A 22,427-nucleotide genomic window follows, 5' to 3' on the forward strand; every position below is an offset into this window, starting at 1 on the left:
TTGTTAAAAAAAAGATTCATTAAGTTCATCACATTACACAGATCAAATCAAATTACAACAAAATTGTAAACTTTACAAAAAAGCTGCTTTAACAGTGGAAGGTTTTCTCTAGTTTAATTCAGTCTAACATGTCTCACTGACTGTACTTTTCCAAGCTACTATTGTAAAATCCCTAAAGGCACAGTTCATCCAAAAACTGAATCATCATCAGGAATTTTGTATATGGTGGCTGAGAGAGCTCAAGTCAATCATTTATTTTCCTTCGGCTTAAGGCTGGTTTATACTTCTGCATTAAACGAGCATATCTTACGTTTATGTGCATTTATACTTCTGCGTGCTGTTTGTGTTGCTCTGCAATAACACTTCTAAAGCGCTGGCTGGCAGTACATTGTTATGTTCCCTTGTGGCAAGTTTCTTTGTGGGTGTTTTGTTTTTTCTGAACGCTACCTTAATGTTCAAGTAGCTCAAACTTGCTCATTCAGAGGTGGGAACCGGCGGACAGGCAAAACTTTAACCATAAGGTAAACGCAAAACAAAAGTCTCCATCTGGAGCTCCTTCATGGGACTCGACACTTGTAAACACTCGCTCCATCAGGCTCGCGGCTCTCAGCAACTCCCACTCGTCACAACTACCACGCCAAGCATTCACAGAGCTTGCGATACGTGTCATCGTGACGTGTGGTTACATTTTTTTGAGAGGTGCACGACAAGAGCTACAGTAAGTGACCGCTCTAAGACTGCACTGGACCATACACATTTGCTTGATGCAGAAGTATAAAACAGCCTTTAGTCCCTTTAATCATCAGGCGTCGCCACAGTGGAATAAACCGCCAACTTATCCAGCATATGTTTTATGCAGCGGATGCCATTCCAGCTTCAGCCCAGTACTGGGAAACACCCACACTCTCACAGAAATCCCAACTAGCTCAGTCGGGGCTCAAACCACCAACCTTCCTGCTGTGAGGTGACAGTGCTTACCACTGAGTCTCCGTGCCACCCCTGAGAGAGCTCAGACTTAGAAAACATCATTGTTTTGAAAAAACCCACACATGCATATTCTCACAACACATGCAAATTCAGAAACACACTGCAAATAACGCAGACCACATTGGTAATGTGTTGAGCGACCCTAAAAAGTGACGAACCAGACTGCTTGCTGTTTAGAGTCAGCAGTGTTGTCGGAGGCCTGAGAGGTGAGTATTTTGTTGATTATTGTCTCTTCTATATTTTAGTTACTTTTGCTAACATGACATTAAAATAAAGTCTCGTTTTTGGTTAACTGTACAATTTGTAAGAATATTTAAGGTGTTTTCGGTTTGTTAGTGTTTTTTTATTTGCATGTGTTTTCCTAACTTGCAGAGCATTTGAGCTCTCTCAGCCACCATCATTTGTGCTCCTGACTGACAACAATAAGCACTGTGAGCAAGAGCTGGATTAAAGGTAATAATGTTGTGAAAATTGTTTAAAAAATTTCCTCAATGTTTTGTCTGGAGGAACCAGACAATATATCAATTGTTCCGTTATGTGTTTTTTGGACTCTCAAAGTAGCTTGTAACCAAAACTTGGATTCAATGAATGACCAAGAACCACAGATTCAGCTACAATTCTTCCTCTACATTCTACTGAACAGATAAGTCACCTACATCTTCTTATGTGCTAAGGGTGAGCAAATGAACAGCAGATGTTCATTTTAGGTGAACTGTCACTCTAAGAAAGTTTTTTCAACACTCCAGAATAGACAGAGGACTCTCAGTTCTGCAAACACTGTATACTAAGACACAAACGAACACCACTGAGCTAAATGTAACCAGTCCATCAGTAGGAAATTCATTTAAGAGAAGCACTTATTTTACCTGAAAAAAAGAAACCTGCATAGAGTAAACAAGCTACAGTGAAGTGAATCAGAAGTTTGGTCCTGAAGACACTGTCATTTGTGTGTGTGTGTGTGTGTGAGAGAGTGTGACTGTGAGTGTGATTGTGAGCGTGAGTGTGTGACAGTGTGAGTGTGTGAGTGTGAGTGTGTGTACTGTCTACATAGCATCAAAGAGGTGCCTTGTGTGACCCTACTCTGCCATTGGTTTGATCCTGACACATCAAATAAAAAATTAATAAATACAGTTAAGAACATTAGGATCGTCACTTCAGTTCATTTCCTGTTCTCATCAAGCATGATTAGCAGGGCTAAATATGTCTGTCTGGCATTTGGCGCTGTTAGCACAAAACTCACTGCTGCATTCACTTCTATATTACTTGCACATGATAACCAGCAATCCGTCTAAGGCTGCATCACAAAAAAGGTTACTTTCTTGTTCAGGGAGTTATTTTGAATAAGTAATTACAGCACAACTGCTAAAAAAGCACAACAGTGTTGAATCACTGTAAATCATCTATTTTCTACTGTGGCCTGAGAGGATAGCACATGGATGTCAAGGGGATTACCGGCTCACTGTACCGGCTCACTGTTTTAAACTAATTAAATTCACAAAAAGGCTACAGATGATACCTGTGCCCCAATACAGGCTTGTAAAACACAGGGAAACGAGTTTATATGCTAATAATTATATTTCGGTAACACAAAGGCATTGTCTAATTTGAAGACATCTTTGTTGACAGAGCAAGGCTAACATTAGCATTTGTATCTTTTTACATTATCTGAGTGCACTTGAGGAAGTTGCCAACTGCTTTCAATGGATTGTGGCTAGCCTTGCTTGCCAAATGTCGCAAAACCTTTGGTTCTCAAAGTATGTCTAAATCCAAATTCTGCTGACTAGGGAAGTAACTTCTGATCAAAATTTGAAAGCAACCAAGTTGTCTATATCCCACAATCCTGTGCATTCTATTTCTGACAGTTAATTGAGCAGAAAAAAAAATGGCATCTCATAGCACCGTTTAGGCATCATTTTTGTGTGTAAATGTACATTTTGACCAACATTTTTCACTTTTTATCGCTTTCCAGCAAGAAGTAAGCAAATATTTCCTTATTACTACCAAAGCTCTCCCTATTTAGTTATGCTACCTCAGAAGTCAACAAGTAAACAGCCTAAGGTTTTAGATGCAGCCCATGTCATACTGATATTTCTTGAAAAACTAAGGCTTGTCAAGGAGTTTCTTAAGCCACTAAAAAGTCTGAAAACAGTCTGCCAACTTGGCAACACTCATGGGTAGGCATACACCACCTTTCAACTTCATCTAAATAAGAAAAATCTGTTATAATTTACTCACCCTTCACTCGTGTCTAACACTTTCTTCTGCAGAACTCAAAAAATAAATAAATAAATAAAAGATGATTCGACAGTTTATGAAATGAAAATCCGTGGGATCTAAAAAACTACACAAGACTCCACTTTTTCATTGTATGGCCAAATAAATGTTAAGGCAGTTTTCTAAATATATGTTCCACAGATGAAAGAAAACTGTTCAGCGACATGAGGGGGGGTAAATTATGAACATTTATTTTTAGAGCTAACTGTCCCTATGAATGTATAACTTTTAATTCAACAGAATGCAGCATCAGAGTTGATGAAAGAGTTAGTTAGTGAGGAATAACTGATGACGGGCCACTAAATTGTTAAAAAACTAATGCACTCTCAGTGTGGTGATGCTAGGGTGTGCATTCATTTGTAATAATCTCCTGTGTGTAGTAGATTCTTTCTTCCCAAGCCCTATGTTTTGTTTTGGTGTGATTTTTTTAAAGTGTTGGCCTATTAAATAAATAAAAACATGGAATCAAATAATTTGTCACATCTTAGAACAGGACCGCAACCCTACACAGTTTAGTTCCAACCCTGCTATAACACACTTACCTGTAGGTTTAAAACAAGCCTGAAGGACTCAATACACTTTATTTACACAGCCGCCATTTTAAAAAACAAAAGCAAGGCTGCGGTGGGAAGAAACCCGGAAATTTAGGATAAGCACTGTAAATATTGCAACAACATTCTGTGGACTACAAACCTCCAGCTGTTGCTGCAGATGTGGTGTAAACATCACTTTAATATCATTCAGTTAAGATTAATTTAATCAATTAAAAGCATATTAGGCATCAAACAAAATCATAAAGTGTCCTCCTAGGCTTAAGTTCATGGCACAAAGTAAACACTGCGGGGGCTTCCCTGCTTCAGCCTATGTAACCCGCTGAGCAATAAAACAAAGCAGTTCTGTGTAAAAAGTTTGGAGCACACCCTTGTGCTGTCTGTAATAGTGTTGTCATGATACTGAAACTTTAAAAACATTCACTGCCCACTGACTGTGATTGGCTGTGAAGGTCATCGGTTCACTGCTCTTCACGGAGTGTAGACACAGAGGGACACTGGAGCGTTTTAAGCTATGAAGATTAGTTGATTCATCAGTGGATCACTTCTCTGAGTTTGGACTCGATAAACATCGGTGAAATGCAGTGAACTGATGACTTCACAGCCAATCACAGTCATTTCTGTTGAGCACTGGTAAACTCAATGGCAAATCACTCAACAGCGCACAAATGTTAGTGGGAAATTTACGTTTTTTAAATTTATTTCAATGCTTAAATTCGTAAGTATCTTGACAGGTCTAATATAGCAAAAGAATGAGTTCATTAACTTGAGTTTGATAAATAGAATCTAAAATGTGTGTTTGGGGAGGAAAACGTTAGCTAACTAATGCCATTTCACTTAACTTAGCTGAAAATTAGGTCTGATATCTCTTTTTATTTTCACTATAAATTCAGAATGGACCTTCGGGTCAGCCGAAAAGCAGTGAAATTATGAACTCGGTTCACTAACTTTTCGCTGATAAGACATACAGCCAGGTACACAACAATACGCCATCGCAAGCGCCATTCCTGTGTGACTCCAGGCGATATTTCCAGGTTTCTTCTCACCGCTGCCTCGCTTTTGCTATTAAAATGGCCACCATGTGAAATCAGTCTATTAGTATGATCAGTCAGGTGTTTTTAATTAGAGTAGGAACTACACTGTGCAGAGCTACAGCCCTCCAAAAACTGAGTTCATCACCCCTGCCTTAGAAGGATCATCAGCCAATCATAATCAGGCATTCGACGGCCCCATAGTATAAAAGGCAGTGAGATTACTGTGGATGGCTATTTGAGCCTGCTTGCTTGAACGCCCCTTCATATGATACACGACACATTCCCAAACATCACAATCAAAAGTTTTGTAAACAAACAGCATTATTAAAATAAAAAAGATGACTTTCAAAAAGAAAGTAAACATATCTAAGACGTCGTAAACATCTGAAACTCATGTCCGTGGGTGTTGTTCGTTATCATCGCTGTCGCTACTGGAAGGCGAATGACCCGCGCCGATCTTGCGGAGTTTGGCTTGGTAATATCTCTTCTTGGCTCGAGCGGCCTTCTCCTTCTGTCTGACCGCTTTCCTCTTCTCCTCCCACACACACTGCTGCAGCAGTAACAGGCTCATGGTCTGCTGGTGCTCCTGCTCAAACAGCTCCTGTCGACGTGCCTCCCATTTAGAGTCTGAGGTAAAAGAGTCCGCCGGCGGGAACGAATTCTCCACTGATCCGCGCGCCACCGCAGGCTCTCTGTGTACCGAATCAAAGTTTGCAGCCCTCGCCCCTGATCCGTGGCCTGAGGTGCTTCCTGGATGGGTTGAGTAGATGAAGGAGGGACGACTGGATCTGGAGGACAGTGAATGTGAGTGGAGAGGTGAGGAGGAAGAGCCCGGAGGAATACCAGAGTTGACAGGTGGGTGAGTAGGAGAAGATAAGCCAAGCTCAATGGCCAAGTTCTCCTTACTGTCTACTTCCTGTTAAAAGTAAACGTTTAATATTATTGTAATTGTTTTATTTTTATATTGTATTTATATATATACTCAATTATTATAAGTAAACATTAATAATATAACACGTATGCATTTATTGCACATCCAATAGCCTAAAGCAAGAAACGTGCAGAATATTCATATGCGTCTTTATATAACAAATACTGATTAAATATTTTATAAATGAGGTGACAATGAGGTGACATATATTTATATATATATATATATATATATATATATATATATATATATATATATATATATATATATATATATAGCCTACTTAAGGCCTATAATATAAAATACTACATTTAATATATATATTTTTTAAAAGATGGTCTGATTATAAATTTGATAATTATTTTTCATCTATAGCTTTTTTTTGTTTTTGAAATAAGTCTCTTATTCTCACCAAGACTGCATTGATTTGATCAAAATGTGATCAATTTAATGATACACGATCAATAATATTTAATTTATTCAACAAATATTGCACTTGTTCCAAACATTTGAATGTAAGTTAGACAATTGTACTTTTTTAACCCGTGTTGAACCAGATTTACTGTGTTTATTGCATGTTAAATGTTGACCTGGTAGGACTTTACAATATACAGTACAGTGTTTTGTAAAGCTCTGGTGAATATTCTGTAGAAAATGTTAATAATTTTGACCAAATAAGACAGATCATACAAAATGCATCTTGTTTGTATTTAGATTTAGTACTGTAAGAACTAAAGATTCCCAAACATTTACAGGGGTTTATTCATTCATTTTCTTTTCGGCTTAGTCCGTTTATTAATCTGGAATCGCTAATTAACCTAGTTAGGCCTTTAAGTCACTTTAAGCTGTATAGAAGTGTCTTGAAAAATATCTAGTGAAATATTATTTTCTGTCATCATGGCAAAGATAAAATACATCAGTTATTAAAGATGAGTTATTAAAATTATCATGTTTAGAAATGGTGAAAAACTCTTCTCTCTGCTAAACAGAAATCGGGAGAAAAAATAAATAAACGGGGACTAATATTTCAGGGGGGCTAATAATTCTGACTTCAACTGTATATGTATAACATATTTTAGATAAAATGCCATGCTCATTTCTGCACTAAAAAAAATTATGTTCATTTTGTATGATCTCTCTTATTTTGTCAGAAATATTCACATTTGCCAAACGTTCACAATACACTACATCACACATTAAAATACAATCAACCATACTCTTCACACTTTGAGTAATCAATCAAACATTCTGTATTAAAACCAGCAATATAAAAGAAAACATGCAGCTTAAGAGGTGTTTCAGAAACCATTTGAAGGCTGATTTGAGTCTTACATCATTTTGACTGTGGTCAGCATCTTCATGCTCGCTCCCATTAGTGCCTGAAAGCCCCATCACTATAAGAGAGAAAGAAAGACTCAATTAATCTTCTCGCCTGTATAATTGCACAGTTGACAGCTGGGAAGAGTGGTAGTATTTCATTCGCTTAGGAAGATGACATGACTATTAATTACCTGCTCCAGGTGAGCCGCCCCTAACGGAGGCATAACTGCTGTCTCCATCCACCTCCTCCAGACAGGAGATCAGGTTTGGTACGAGGGCGATCACTTCTCTTTGCACCTGACACACAACCACACTTCAAAATCAATTGTGTGACTACAATTTCCCAATAATATCCAACTATACCCTTAGCAAAAAGAAACATACTTGAAGTTAATTTATTTAATATTCTTAAAGGTACAGTGAATGTTAGATGTTAGTATCAGTATATTAGTCTTAAGGACATCTATAAGCTAGTGTGCTCCAAAACAGTGACAAAATTTACATTTTAGAAGATATAAACATCCAAAGCTTGCAGTTTGTCGCAGTCGCCAAAATGGATTGATTTTTTTATGTCACCTCACTTCAGTTTCTCATCAACTCTTCTGACTAATCAAATGCTTTTTAAGATTATTGCTCTTTCATTTGATACACTTGGGCTCAACTACTCAACCAAATGCTATTGGCTGTTTTTAAAGGGGAGGGGCTACTATACGTTCCTACCCATTTTCATATTTGTTGAGATTACATTATTTCAAATAAAAAAATGCACATTTCAAAGCACTTTACAAGTCATCATCCATGTACTAGTAGTAAACTTAAATATCTTACGGCTGCACGCTCTTAGTTTTTCAATTTGATGCGTTAATCAAGTTAATAATGTCATTTAGAATGTCAAGATTGGCACTCTTTAAGTAATTATTTTATATAGCTGTTTTTTCATTCTTGGGAGATAGAAAACGCAGACATCCTCAGTGCGTCACACAATCTTCACACTCCACCCTTTTATTAGACATTACGTCAATAGTTAAAAACTCGTTTTCGTTTCAGGCTAAGTCTGAGGCTTTCTTTTCGGCTAAGTCCCCTTATTATTATAGGATCGCCACAGCAGAATGAACCGCCAACTTATCCTTATCATGTTTTACGCAGTGGATGCCCTTCCAGCTGCAACCCATCTCTGGGAAATATGTGCAATCTAGCTTACCCAATTCACCTACAGGGCATGTCTTTGGACTTGTGGGAAAAAACGGAGCACCTGGAGGAAACCCACGCAAACACGAGGAGAACATGCAAACTCCACACAGAAATGCCAACTGACCCAGCTGAGGCTCAAACCAGCGACCTTCTTGCTGTGAGGCGAATGTGCTACCCTCTGCGCCACCATGACGCCCACAGTCCAAAACATTAAAATACATTTTATTATTTGTTTTGGTATTCTCAAAAGTTCACTTGCAGTACAAATGAAAAATGTCATTGTAGACCAGTTGTCTACAACTTAAAGTGTATTGTTACACTTATTGTACACTTAAAAGTATATGTTTATACTGTATACTAAAACTGGGCCAAATTAGTCCCAAGTTGTATTCAAGTAGTGCACTTACAAGTATACTATGTAGATGTCAATACGTGAAGTTGACTCAAAACATTACTTAAAGGGATAGTTAACCCAAAAATGAATATTCTGTCATCATTTAGTCACCAGTTACTTGTTTCAAACCTTTGTGTTTCTTTAGTCTGTAGATAAAAAAAAGATATTTTGAAGAAAGCTGAAAACCTGTAACCGATTTTTTTATAGTAAGAAACACAGTCAATAGTTACAGGTTTCTATCATTTTCAAAATATCTTCATTTCTGTTAAACAGACTGTTACACCTGGCTCAGAGATGTAACAGTGAGGGAGACGACACAGCGAAATATAATCAAAAATAATATTTATTTAACACAATTGAAAATAATTTAATCAAAACATCAGTATCTGTATGTTCAATCAGTGTGAAAAGCAAGTGAATGGATGCAATAGGTGTTGTCAGTGATAGTGTATGGATGTGAAACAAAACATAATGCCCAAATTGGAGTGCAGCTCTGGCCAATTGAAAGAACAGCGGCCCCTACCAATTCTCTGACGGGGTTTAAATAAGGGTGCTGACCAGCATCAGGTGCGCTGAAGGCACGCCCCCAATCTAGAACAAATTAAACACACAGAAACAAAAACAACGCAGTCCTAACACAGACAAAAGAAAATCATAAAGGTTTGAAACAAGTAAAAGGTGACTAAATGATGACAGAATTTGTATTTTTGGGTGAACTACCCCTTTAAGTATACTTAATAAAACGTACGTTTTACAGACAACAAAACAAACAAACAAACATGTACACAGAAAGAAATCTAGTTTTATTCAATTACTTCCCTTAATAAAAAAAAATTATTTAATAAAAGAAAATCTTAAAGGCTGATTTATACTTCTGCATCAAACGCTTTGTTGTGTGATTGGTACGAGCCTGATGGAGCGATTGTTTTCAAGTGTGAAGTCCCGTGAAGGAGCTCCGGATGGAAAGTTTTGTTTTGCGTTTACCTCATAGTTAAAGTTGTTGCACGTCCGCCGGTTCCTGCCTTAAAATGAGCGAGTTTGAGCCACTTGTACATCCCAGAAGTGTTCAGGAAAAGCAAAACAGCAGCGAAAAAACTTGACACAGAGGAACATTTACACCTCACTGCCAACTAGCGTTTCGGAAGTGTTAATGCTAACCAACAGAGACAGCGCTCAGAAGTATAAATGCACTGCTACGCGCGTTGCATACGCCGTGGGTTACGCCGGTTACTTGACGCAGAAGTATAAACCAGGCTTTACAAATACAGTACCTTAGGAACGGTATAACAAAAAATTTTGGCAGTTTTAAAACCTTGACTTTTCCAAACCGTTGTATACCTTGAAAACGGTTATTTGTCCCATGCCTAATCGACTCCACACCATCATAAACATACATTGAACGTTCTGATAAAGTCATGCATCCCTAATCTGAATTAGAGAATTTACCTGAGTGAGGGCAGACACTGGGAGCCCAGCGGCCTGCTGCTCCTGTCTCTTCTGCAGGGCTACACGACACTCGACCTTCAGTCTTTTCCACAGTGTCTTTAGAGAGCCGATGCTGCTGGGTGGTCGACTCGGGAACGCCGCATTGAAGGCCTGAGCCAGCTCTGCCCACACAGCATTCCGGTGCACAGTAGTGTTGGTGTCTTTCCGAAAGTCCTGGACCGTGTCTACCACCGCATGGATTCTCCGAAGCAGAAACAGCTTCTGCTCCAGGGTGAAGTTTGGCATGCGGTACGTCATAGTGGTCAACATGAGTGACTGGGTTTTATTGAGGTATTAGGTGTTGCTTCATTTATAGAAACTCTAGAAAAGGTCTTGCTATGTTTATTTTCAACAGAACAGTCTAGTTTAAAGACATCTAGTGGTATTTGTATGCATTTACTTGGTAACATTTGTAGCGTCACAGTGTATGTGTTTACAGTCCAGGAATGCAGGAAGGTGAGGTCAGATTATGTGCATTTCAAGAGTTTCAGCTCCAGTGATATGGTAAACTCTGGATGCCACAAGTAAAAGGGGGATTTTGAGGTCGCTTGATCATGGGTGCTAAATAGAAATGTATCCCGGGTCCACCTGATGGGCAAAGGGTCACCAGGCACACATGGGAAGTCTGTAAATGAGTATAAAGAAAGCACAATAAAAGGTTTAGCATTTGTTCTATATTGTTGTTGTGATATTGTTATTAAAATGTAGGACTATTTTGGAAGGTGATCAGGGCCAAAATTTTTCAGTTAAACACATAAAATTGAATTATGTAAATACAGATTGACCATGTTAAGGTGGCAATTATGAGCTTTTTTTTTTTTTTTTTTTTGTACACATAGACATGCAGAGTTTAATGTGTACACCAGCCCTCCAGGAACAAGTTTGATGACCCCTGACCTAGATTATGCATTTAACTGAGCAAAAACAAAGCGTAGAAATTTGAATGCTTATTATTGAATTATGTGGAGGAAGCAGGATTTTGGACTCTTATATTGAATGACAAAATAACTTTATAAAGTTCATACCAGGCCTACCTTGTTTACAGAAGTGTCTACATGTAAAATGTATTCATTGTGACATTTGACACTAAACATTTGTTGAGATGACAATTTTTATGAAGGATGATGTACATCCATCTCTGGTGATTACATAAATTAATGCCAGTATATTACGATATCTTTTACAAAAAAAATTGATCTGATATTTGATATTTGCATAATACTGAATCTGACCCAAACAGACCCATTTCTATAGCAACAAATAATTAAATAAACATGTAAGAAAAAACAAACACTTGAACATACATCTGCATGATGACAACCATCTTTTTGAAAAATTGAATATTTTGTGCACATTCTATTAGTTTATATGGATTTATGACCTATACTGCAGCCATCCACCAGGGGGGCACTCAAACAGTTTTGGCTTCAGTTTTTACGCATGTATGGTGCACTTGGTTGACAGTTACACTGTGCATTCTGACACAATCAAATTTCACATGTTTTGTGTCAACACTTGCCACTGTAGACTCTTTTCACATTTACGGGTTTCTCAGTAGAGGAAGTCATCATAGTTGGGAAAACTTAGCGCCCAGTAAATGGGAAAGTACAACAAAAAATTTTTTACATACCTATTTAAAGACGTTCAAAAAGAGGAAAAGAATTGGCAGCCAGAGGAGAGAATAAAATAAATTTACTTTCCTGTCCCATAGACACTGCATTAAAAGAGCAGTTACCACAAGCGGTAATTCGTTTTTTGGAATTTGAAGCAAAGATGATATACTACAGACATAAATACACATTAATGTTCATATGTTTTTTTTTTTAAATCAAAATTTTTAAAACTTTCAAGGATTTAAGATGCTGATGACCGTTAAACGCATCATAACAGGCGTGTGAAAGGGATCCATAGCATTCTTTTTTCCACGCTATAAGTTACAGTTATGTTTGAGATTGCATTTGGATTATTGGTCATTTATAAAATGCAAGTCAATGGCTACCAGAACTTTGGGACTCAAACAAAGAAATATATATAAATATATATATATATATATATATATATATATATATATATATATATATAGGCAAAACTAAACTAATGAGTTGTTCCTGTACATACACTGAAGTCTTATGAAGAAAATCGATCCGTCTGTCCACGAAATATTATTTACAGATATGTGACAAGATTTGTAAACACATTCAGGACCATTTGGTGAGCCTGTGGAATAATGTTGTAAAAAAATAAATAGTTGAACTGTAATGAATTATTTACACAGACTGAATTAAATAAGTCACTACTAGGTATGGGCTGGTATAAGATTCTGACGGTATGATAACCTTGGATAAAAATATCCCAGTTTCTTGGTATTGTGATTACCGCTCTAAAATGAGTTGTTTATGTTTTTTTAAATGTCTGGGTAAACAAACAACTTTCCCCCCCTTTGAACACAACACATTTTATTTTAAGAAACATTTTCAATATTTTGAAACAGTAAACATGTCAGGCGACATAATAAAAATCTTCATTAGTTTCAAAAACAGATTTCTTTGCAACTTTAAAAGGCATCTTTTGATATCTAACTATCTAAAAAAAAATTTACATACCTATTTAAAGACGTTCAAAAAGAGGAAAAGAATTGGCAGCCAGAGGAGAGAATAAAGTAAAATTGAATTTCCTGTCCCATAGACACTGCATTAAAAGAGCGGTTACCACAAGCGGTAATTCTTTTTTTGGAATTTGAAGCAAAGATGATATACTTTTCTTTGGATTTAAAGTAAGTCTCTGCACTTTTCAGGTCTAAAGCATGTTTGGATGTTATAGTTTATAATTTGTTTCTCAAATATTTCCTGAATTGCAGGCTGACCAGTAGCTTTTGATGTGGAGGGTTAATTTCTTCTGGAGATACTGCTGCCCAAAAACTAAATTAGTCATAAAAAACATTTTAAAAACTACAAATACCTTAGGAACAGTATAAAAGAAAATGTTAGCCAGTTATCATCCTGTGCCTAGTCACTATACAATTGGATGGCCTTGGACAGATGTGTCCAAACTCGGTCCTGAAGGGCCGGTGTCTTGACTTTAGCTTCAACTTGCTTTAACACACCTGCTTGATTGGCTGGTCCAGGTGTGTTTGATTAGGGTTGGAGCTAAACTCTGCAAAACACCGGCCCTCCAGCACAGAGTTTGGATGGCCCTGGCGTATTTCCAGTAAATTTTCTTTTTTTTAAATATCCCTTTGAGACTTTTTAATTTTATTTCTACATACATTGTAAATGTTTACATTAATTTTAAGTTTGTTAAATAAATTGTCATAAAGGTAATTTTTGCAATTAACATAATAGATATTTACAAGACTACTCTTGGCTGACAATTCTTTGTATTTTTGCACTAAACTCTGCGCTGCTACTAATGTTTGTACAAAATATTCTAGTGGCTGCTTTAACACAAGTTTTTTTTTTTTAGGCCAAATGCTTGCTCGGCTCGCTGCGATTCGGTTCGGAATCGTTCGGTTTTGTGTACCAGCTCAACTGATTCATTAATGGTCAGACTCAAAAGAACAATTCGCTCAGAGTGAATCGCATCGTTATTAAAGAATGAACAAAGAAAAAAAAATCAAGCAATTAAATGCATGTCTCGCCAAGTCCTACAGGTGCAGGTGCAGCATTTTCATTGTTACGGTACTAATTGTTATAACTGTATTTGTCCGCCGGTCATGCTAGCCATAGCGCTAAACCCGAGCATCGCACTAGAAGTGAACCCGAGCTGCGGTTTAAGACTATCCCGAGACCACTCTCCTTAATTAAGCTATTGTGCATTTACACACACACAGCGTATGACAACTGTTATTATATTATCCACATTGACACTACTTACATGCAATCATCAGGCTGTCGATTTTATCCCGAAAATATTACACTTTGTCCCCACCCCCTGGGTTTAAGCGGTCCATAAGAAATTTAAATAACAGACCGGAGACACATGCGCAAAATGACGCTCAGGGCGTAAAAAAAGGCAATTCACTGGTTTGTGCATTTCGTATGATTTGTATACCATTCTCATGAGATCTGCTCAATACATATGGTTTGTGCATCTGGCAAATTGCACAAATCTACGCGTTTTCACAGTGGAAAGCGCAGGACTGGTTTCAGCCAATCGGTTGTCAGTGTGGTTCGGTGTGTGTAGTATTGAACAGCGCGATTGGACGGTACTCGGTGTCAACGAGGAAGTGAAAACACATGCATACAGTACGAAACATGCTTGATGCAGTATAAACGACCTTGTTTTTATTGTCTTTAAAATAAAGGCACGATCTCTACAGGAGACAGGTTTGTGAAATTTAAGCTAATTGAATTTTGGTTGCTACAACTGTACGAGAAACGTGTAAAATCACTGCTGGAAGATCCACTTTATGGTAAATATGTCTTGCTGATAAGTTACTGACGTTCATTATTGTAAAAAGTAAACCGATAATCGTTTATAAAAGCACATTTTATTGCAACTGCCTTTTGGAAAATCATGTATCTCAAATTGAATTTAATCCTACTGCAGTTAACAGTCATTGCACACCAGCTGGCTAAAGACCCTTTATCATTTGTTTCTAACTTTAGACAGTGATGGTTTACGTTATTTTCAAAGTACAGATATACGTGTAATATAAAGGAAACTGGAATTAATTGTAAATGGGTGATGTTAGTCTGGGCTTAATTATTCAGTTAAGAAAGTTTGTTTACTTGACATATCTTAATAATCCACATCATGTGTCAATAATCTAGAATAATTAAAGTAAAGATAATGAAATACATTTTTAAAGTAAGGGTGTTGTGGTTTTATTTCAATTACTGTAAAATAAAATTAATATCCAACATAATATTTGCATTAGGATGCACAATACTCAATTTTGTTTTGCAATTATGATAAATTAATTTAAAATGTAGTTATCAATTTTTGACATGTTTTCATTCATTAATTTATTTTTTTTTTACCTAATCTGATTTATAAAGGCCTTCATAAAGAGCTAAAATATTCCTGAAACAACAAATAATAATCACACTTTTGTTAATTGTGATAAAAAATGACCGAAGTGAAAATTAATGGGAAACGACTTCAAGCAGAAATATTTGCCTCAACACTCAAACAAAATCATACAGAAAGATAGCTTTCTGACATATTAACCTCAAACTTAATTTTTTTTTCATATAATAAATTATATATACACTACTTGCAGTTTAAAATTAAAAAGACTAATTGGAAAATATGCAATTTATATCAGATATGAAACTTTTAATTTTTGTTTTTCAGTATTAAAAACAAATTTTGCCAAGTATCCCCAAATTATTTTATATCAGGGGTGTCCCAACCTTTTCTTATGAAGGGCCAAAAACTAAACTTGATTGAGAGTGGTGGGCCAGAGGTAAATATACCAAACCATGAAGTTGTCAATGTTATTTTCTAATTTATTATTATATTATATAAATTAATTAATTCCATAATTTATTGCATTTAAAATATTTTTATTGCATTAACAATTATAAACTTTTGTACATTTTATAATGAACATCTTACAATAAAAAACATAAACAATCCCATTTATAACACAAAAATCATTTTGCCTTAATTGGCTTGCTGATGTCTTCTGCAATGTCCGCTATCCATCAAATTACTTTAAATATTTTTTAATTAATTAAAATTAATTCTGATTCATAGCTTTCATTCATAGCTTTTCATAGCTTTATGTGAAACGTTTAATTTCAGTCTGCCTTTTTTTTACCTCGACAGTTACAAAAACAAAAGTTATGTAAAAATAAAATTGGCATTCTCCCCAAAATTCCCCATCGTTTTACCTCTCCTCTTAGATGGGATGGAGGGCCAAATCAAAGGTTACCGTGGGCCAACTTTTGTCCAAGTTTGGACAGCTCTGTTTTATATTATTCCAAATTATTTAAACAAATTTAGTAGCTTTGGTAACTGCCATGTGACCAGCAGCTCTAGTAGGTTAATTATTATTATATCATAACATCGATTTGATCGTGTAATAAATGCCATAGCAAGCATTTTGCATTTGTTCAGGTTCTGCCTTTTGAAAATGACATTTCAGGAGATCAGTCAGTAATGAATAATGCTGTAATGTTTGTGTGTGTGTGTGTGTGTGTGTGCCCCAGAAGTCTACAGCCTGCTGTGCAGACTGTGAAATGGCATCTCCTGTAGAGTCTGCTGTGGTGAAGAGTGCTGTGCTTGTTGCTCCCATCACTGCACTGGAATTCCTAGGGGAGGATTTTCTTTTGACAGGTGACTGACATTCATTCTTTTAATGAACAGGAAGCAAATCAACAAGCTAACAATCCACGGTGAAGTAAATTATGTAGACTGTGACTCATGGGCCAATATGGATGTGATTTCTCTAAGCAACCTGAAGTGTCTCCTAATGTCCCTCAAATTATTTTAGGTAAATTTAGTGCATTTAATAATCCCAATGACATTGGCTGCATCCGAAATTGTCTACTACTCAGAATGCACTGTATTTGAATTTACTACTCTACTTTTAAAAAGTATGTTCTATAAAGTATGAATGTAAGTAGTATGAATGAAACTCTGACCTACTACATCTGCCATTCTGTCATCATCATGTGACCAAAACATCAGTTGCGTTGCTTCACTCACATTCATAAATTCTCTCACTGGGCATCATGTGATAGCGTAGCGTGCATCAAATATGCATTTCAGATTCTCGTCGGAAGTAGTAGGTCATCCGGGTACTTTTCGCATACTGTTTTTTTAAATCTATGAATTCGGATGTACTACTCGGTTTGCATACTGTTTTTAACATACTATATAGTATGCAAATATGCGATTTTGGATGCAGCCATTGTGTTTGTGTTTATTTCATAATGAGGTTGCTCTAAATTGCACTGTAATCCCCTCATTTGTTTTTCCATAGTTGTATAATTTTCTGCTATTGATTTTACAAATTCTAATTCTGCAATGTTGCCTATTTTAAATGTTTTAGATGTTTTGTTTGTAACTGTGTTCAATTGCCTGCTTTGCACTACTATCAATGTTTTCACCAAATAAACTGATTTAGCTTTAAGATTTCCTTCTTTAATAATATTCGAATGTTATGTTGAAGTGCACTTGTGTCTCATATTAAAATTCATTTGATTGATTCTTCCCTATCAATTGTGTTGTGTTGTAGGGGAGGGACCAATCCTCTCTGTCTACAGTCTTCAAGCATCTCCTAAGAAATGTGCATCTATAAATGTACTCCAAAACTACCGTATCCATGGGATACGACCATATAAAAAACATCAGTCTGGAGGAATACCGTTTAGTGGTGCAAGCTCTGCTTCGGACAACAGCTACAAGGGAGATATTATTGTTTTTGGAGGAAAAGGAGTTCGGCTTGTCAGCTTCGAATCTGAAGGGCAGTGCCTGAAACTGATTGGTCCTCTCTTGGAGCTTCAAGACTGGGTGCTGGACATTCATTGTTTTAAAAGACAACCTCATTCACTGTTAGGCATATCCTTGGCCCACAATGCCATCATGCTCCTAGAAGCAGAGTCTGGTAACATTATCTCCTTTTACTCGTGCGTAGAGACTTGTCTTCTTTACTCAGCACTTATGGTTGGTCCAAATTGGGACTCTGTAGTGCTGGTGGGTGGGACGGTCTTCAACCAGCTTGTTTTGTGGAGGCCAGCTGGAACCAAGCTCAGTGGTCAGTCCCAAGTAGAGAGACGTCTACTGGGCCACAGTGGAGTCATTTTCAGCCTTTGCTACCTTCAGGAATCTGGGTGGCTGGCATCTGCTTCAGATGACCGCAGTGTTCGTTTGTGGAGCGTTGGCACATTGGGTGGAGATGCAGGTTGTGGAAAGGAATCGCCAACGTGTCTTCGGGTGCTTTATGGACATCAAGCACGAGTCTTCTGTGTAAAGCTTACACCAAGCCGCTTATTTAGTGCTGGTGAAGATGGTGCATGCCTGCTCTGGGAATGGGGAGGTGAAGGGAAGGTGGGATGTGCATTTAGAGGGCATAAGTCAGGTGGCGTGAGGGCTCTGGCTGTAAGCGAGGGAAGTATAAGCTGTAGGGCGGGATGGGTGGCTACTGGAGGTGCTGATGGTGGAGTAAGGTTGTGGAGAGTGGCAGAGGGTAAGAAAATCAGTGAAGAAACTCAGGAAGAGACTCAACTGGATCTTGGGTTCAGAGGGCATGGTTGTCCCAAAGTAGTGCGATTAGTGGGGGAGGGTGAATCAAATGCAATTCTGGTCTGCACGGATCAAGGTGAGGTTTGCTTAAGTCAAGGTGACATCTGGGATGTCATTTGGCAAGGAGGATCTGAATTCCAGTCCTATTGTGTGATGGAGGTTGCAAGCATCCAAGTCCAGAATTCGGATTGCATTGTCCAGGTTTGTGCAGTAGGTAACCTGAACGGAGGAGTGCAGGTGTTTCTTGTAGGACAGCCAGGGGTGGGAGTCTTCCTAAGAGCTGGTGAAGGGAAAGTTCACTCTGTACTTTGGGTCAAGGGACTGTTTGGGGAGTCCGGGAATGTGTGTCTTCTGGCATCAGGCTCTGAGGGATTAGTGTACAGATGGACAATAAATGTGACTGAGGATAAATCAGGCCTACACATAAAAGAAGAAGCTCTTCTTCCCTTTCTGCTGCCACCCTGTGCCAAACGCTGGTTGACTGCTGCAGTTACCTTGTCACAGAGAAATGGGTTTTGCCTGTGTGGTGACCGGAGAGGTTCATTACTTCTCTACATGGAAAGAGAAAATAATGACAGGATAAATGAGGGGGAAGAAAGCAGAATAGACTCACAAGATCAAGAAACGGAGAATAGACAAACTGAGCTTGTCAGTTCTCTTTCTCCAATCAGCACTCTTTACGGCGTCCATGGGAAACAAGGTGTGACTTCAGTATGTGAGTACCAGGACTTATGCTACAGTACTGGTCGAGATGGATCTGTAAGAATACTAACTGTTGAAGAAAGCACCCTGAAGGTGCGTAGAGTTCACCGGGCTTGCAAAGGCATGGACTGGCTGGAGATGGTTCTGTTTTTGGGATCAGATGGACCAGAAAGGATGCTAAATAAGACAATTGTGAAAAGGACGAATGATACAGGGAGGGAAAGCATAGCTGAGGCTCGTTTTGTAATGGTTGGCTTTCACTCTGTCCACTTTGTTATATGGGACCCTCATCGTCAAGAGAAGCTACTATCAGTTACCTGCGGAGGTGGTCATCGCTCTTGGGCCTTCAAACGCCCAATAAGCACCCACATAGATACCCAGACACAAGCTCTCAGACAGGGTACTCTTGTTTTCATTAAGCAAGGAGCTGTCATGGCATCACGTTCATTAATGTCCACAGACACCAGTGTGAATGGACACACTCTGAAAGAGGGACTGCATGGGCGAGGTATCAGCTGTGTGTGTCACCTTGGTAGTTTGTCTGGAGACTTGTCAGAACTTTGGGAGGTTTTTGTTACTGGAGGGGAGGATACCACAGTGGGTGTACTTGCTGTCTGTCCACAGAGTGGAATTGTTAAGGTACTCGCGGTTCTTACGGATCACATCTCAATTGTTCGTGCACTGGCTGCAATCAGAAGAGGAGACATGAACGAAAGAGAGAGAAATAATGGGATGGAAACCTCTGTTCTCTCTTCTCTGGTGTTCTCTGCGGGTGGCCGGGCCCAACTGCAGTGTTACCGGCTTCTCATTCATTTGGATGAGCAACAGAGTCAACCAATCTGTCAAGTCACTCAGATTGCTGGCCATCGATTAGATGAGCAGTGGGAACGAAAGCGGAACCGACACAAGACTGTCAAAATGGACCCAGAGACGAGGTGTGTGCATATTTGTGATTTTTCATGTCAAATATTTTATGTACTTTCCTAGTTTTAGAATAAGGATCGAGAAGAATATCTTCTATAGTGATTAAACACTAGTATTAATTCATTAGTTTCCAACACCTTTATTTGATAAGTTCTTATTTCTTAGATACTAGTGCTTACTTATTACTAGTATATATTCATTAGATACTAGTACATATTAGATACTTGTATTTTTCCTATTTTAATATTAACTAATAGCAATTCTATTATTACATGTAACAAATCAAAAAGCCTTTACCTTCTGTACGTTTCTTTAATTGTGACTAGTATACATAATAGTATAATAATAGTAGTTTTTTGTTTACTATTAGTACTTAATTTGATGCTCTCACCCATTGAAATGGATGCAACATTTTATTTACTACATTAGTTTATTACATAGCTACTAGTACATATTTGTTAAATACTAGTATATGTTTAATAAATACAAATTAGTTATTAAATTGGCATTAGTACTTATTGCAGACTAGTATTATTTGTTAATGTTACTAATAAAAAATTCTTGTTTTAACTGCTCAAACTGCTTATTTTGCTCAAATGCTATGACTTGTCTGAATAACCAAAGTAGAGGTCAATTAATACAAATCTTAGTGTTAAACGAATCATCTTGATACAGTTAGGCATCTCGCGATAAGAAAGTTTTGTTGTGCGATATATTGTCATAGAAATTGTTGCGATAAGCGATGTTATTGTCATTTTTAGAATATTTTATGCCACTGATTATGTAATGTTTATATAACAGCATAATAATAATAATACAAATACCCATAGAAACTTAAATATTGGTATAATTCTTAAGGTATGATTCTATAATTTGACGTTAAAAAGGTAAATGTCCAATTATAAACTTTGACACCGGTGAGGTATAATGTAAATGTCATTGTGAAGTGGCTTTAACAATATTTGTTAATTTGTAAATATATATTGCTACGGCAAAAATTATTGTGGTTGATATATTGATTATTGTGATAGGCCTTAATACAGTATCAGTAATAAGCATGGACAGTACTACTTAAAGTAAAATATTCTAATGGCTAAAAATGAGTATAGTGTACTGTTAACTTCTCAAAGATTAAATGTTACCACAACTTGCAAAATATGATCATCTTCACAGAAGAAATATATTTGGAAACAACTGGAATCTTAATGTATTTTTATATGTATAATGAAATGTAATTAAAATCAATCATGCTAATGAATTTAATGCTGTTTGATGGTTGGTTCAGAACATTTTTGACCACCAGATGGCAGACAATACAACATACCCCTTCATATTGCAACTGTGCTTTCTTACAGAGGGATTTTATTGTGCAAATGCTTTCTTGTGTTTGCAGGTACATGTCTATTGCTGTAGTGCAGAATGAGAGTGAAGGAGTACTGCTGGCTCTGGGGTGTAGTGATGGTGCAGTGAGGTAATTTATTGTGAGGTTATGAAATTTCTTAAAATAAAAGCTTTGTGTTTTTGTCTCATTCTGAGTCTGTCTTATGTTTTCTTTTTCAGGCTCTTCAGTGTGAATGAGAGCAGTAGGAGCGTTGATGTGCTTTGGGAGTGTTTTTATCATCAGAGGTGTGTGCTCAGTGTCGCCACCTGCAAACTGGAGGACTCCCAGGGCAGAAAGTAAGAGAGTTCTGTACAAATATCTGATATTTAAAAGATATTTTAAACTTATTTCTCAATGTCTTTCTCTTTCTTTCTCAGGCTTTTGTTGCTGTTCAGTGCCACTACAGATGGTTGTATATCTGTGTGGGATTTAACAGCAGTTTTGAACAGTAAGGCTAGTGTCAGCTGGCAGGGTGAGTCATACATACACCAGAACATAAACACTTGGTTTTTTTATTAACGTGATTATTTTTAATGTTTGAATAACTGTGTCGTCTAGCAAATTTACGAATATTTCATACATTAAAGTATGCGCAGTCTTTACATTTTTTGTTTTGCAAGCGTTTTTCTAAAAGGTGCTGTATGTACGTTTTTGACTGTTTAAAACCATGAAAATATTATAATATGTTTGCAGATATTTAAGAAACATGCTAAGTGAACATACTTGTTTATCTGTCTAAAACAATGCTGAAGTCAGATACTCTGCTTTAAAAATGTCTGTTATGTACTGGAACGCTGTCTTTGTTTTGATTCTTTTAACCCGCCCACTGCCACTTTAGACAATTATATTTCAGCATGCCTTTTATGTCTTATATTTCATGCCTTGGTGCATTCGTTTAGAAAGGCTCTCAAAGCATGCACCCGTGACATAAATATGACTTTTGGTGGACAGTAGCAGACTCCTAAATGAGACGCAGATTCAGAGTTCCACATGAGGTTATTAGTTAGTAAATAATATAAATATTGCGAAAGTGAACATTAGGGGAGCAGGTTACATT

At 37.3% G+C, this 22,427-nt stretch overlaps 2 protein-coding genes across 10 annotated transcripts in view; one reads left to right on the forward strand and one right to left on the reverse strand.

Annotated features, from left to right (window-relative positions):
- si:dkey-20d21.6 lies at positions 1-14,116 on the reverse strand. Of its 6 annotated transcripts, none has more exons than XR_015497976.1 (6): positions 14,041-14,116; positions 10,129-10,792; positions 7,289-7,394; positions 7,110-7,171; positions 4,891-5,762; positions 1-3,880 (listed from the first exon to the last, which is right to left on the reverse strand). XR_015497976.1 is itself a non-coding variant. In XM_087264828.1 (5 exons), the coding sequence occupies exons 2-5, from the start codon at positions 10,435-10,437 to the stop codon at positions 5,238-5,240; spliced, it is 1,002 nt and encodes a 333-aa protein (XP_087120954.1). In that variant the 5' UTR covers positions 10,438-10,792; positions 14,041-14,116; the 3' UTR covers positions 1-5,237. The 6 variants fall into 6 exon arrangements, 2 of the variants coding, with proteins under 2 accessions (XP_087120954.1, XP_087120955.1); XR_015497975.1 differs by having other exon boundaries at positions 1-4,256; positions 4,460-5,762; XR_015497974.1 differs by having other exon boundaries at positions 1-4,256; positions 4,444-5,762.
- Positions 13,273-22,427, forward strand: part of wdr6 (WD repeat domain 6) — a 19,177-nt gene continuing 10,022 nt past the window's right edge. Inside the window, exons 1-6 of one of the 4 annotated variants that reach the window (XM_087262556.1) lie at positions 13,273-13,374; positions 16,326-16,452; positions 17,357-20,000; positions 21,383-21,460; positions 21,550-21,666; positions 21,748-21,842. In XM_087262556.1, the coding sequence (XP_087118682.1) occupies positions 16,356-16,452; positions 17,357-20,000; positions 21,383-21,460; positions 21,550-21,666; positions 21,748-21,842 (3,031 nt within the window). In that variant the 5' untranslated portion in view covers positions 13,273-13,374; positions 16,326-16,355. Of the gene's footprint in view, positions 13,484-14,383; positions 14,579-16,325; positions 16,453-17,356; positions 20,001-21,382; positions 21,461-21,549; positions 21,667-21,747; positions 21,843-22,427 lie in introns of those variants that run through there. The other 3 variants (XM_087262557.1, XM_087262559.1, NM_001113654.1) reach the window with 3 other exon arrangements.

Source organism: Danio rerio, chromosome 8 (assembly GCF_052040795.2).
Source record: "Danio rerio strain M-AB ecotype USA chromosome 8, GRCz13ab, whole genome shotgun sequence".
Lineage (NCBI taxonomy): Eukaryota > Metazoa > Chordata > Actinopteri > Cypriniformes > Danionidae > Danio > Danio rerio.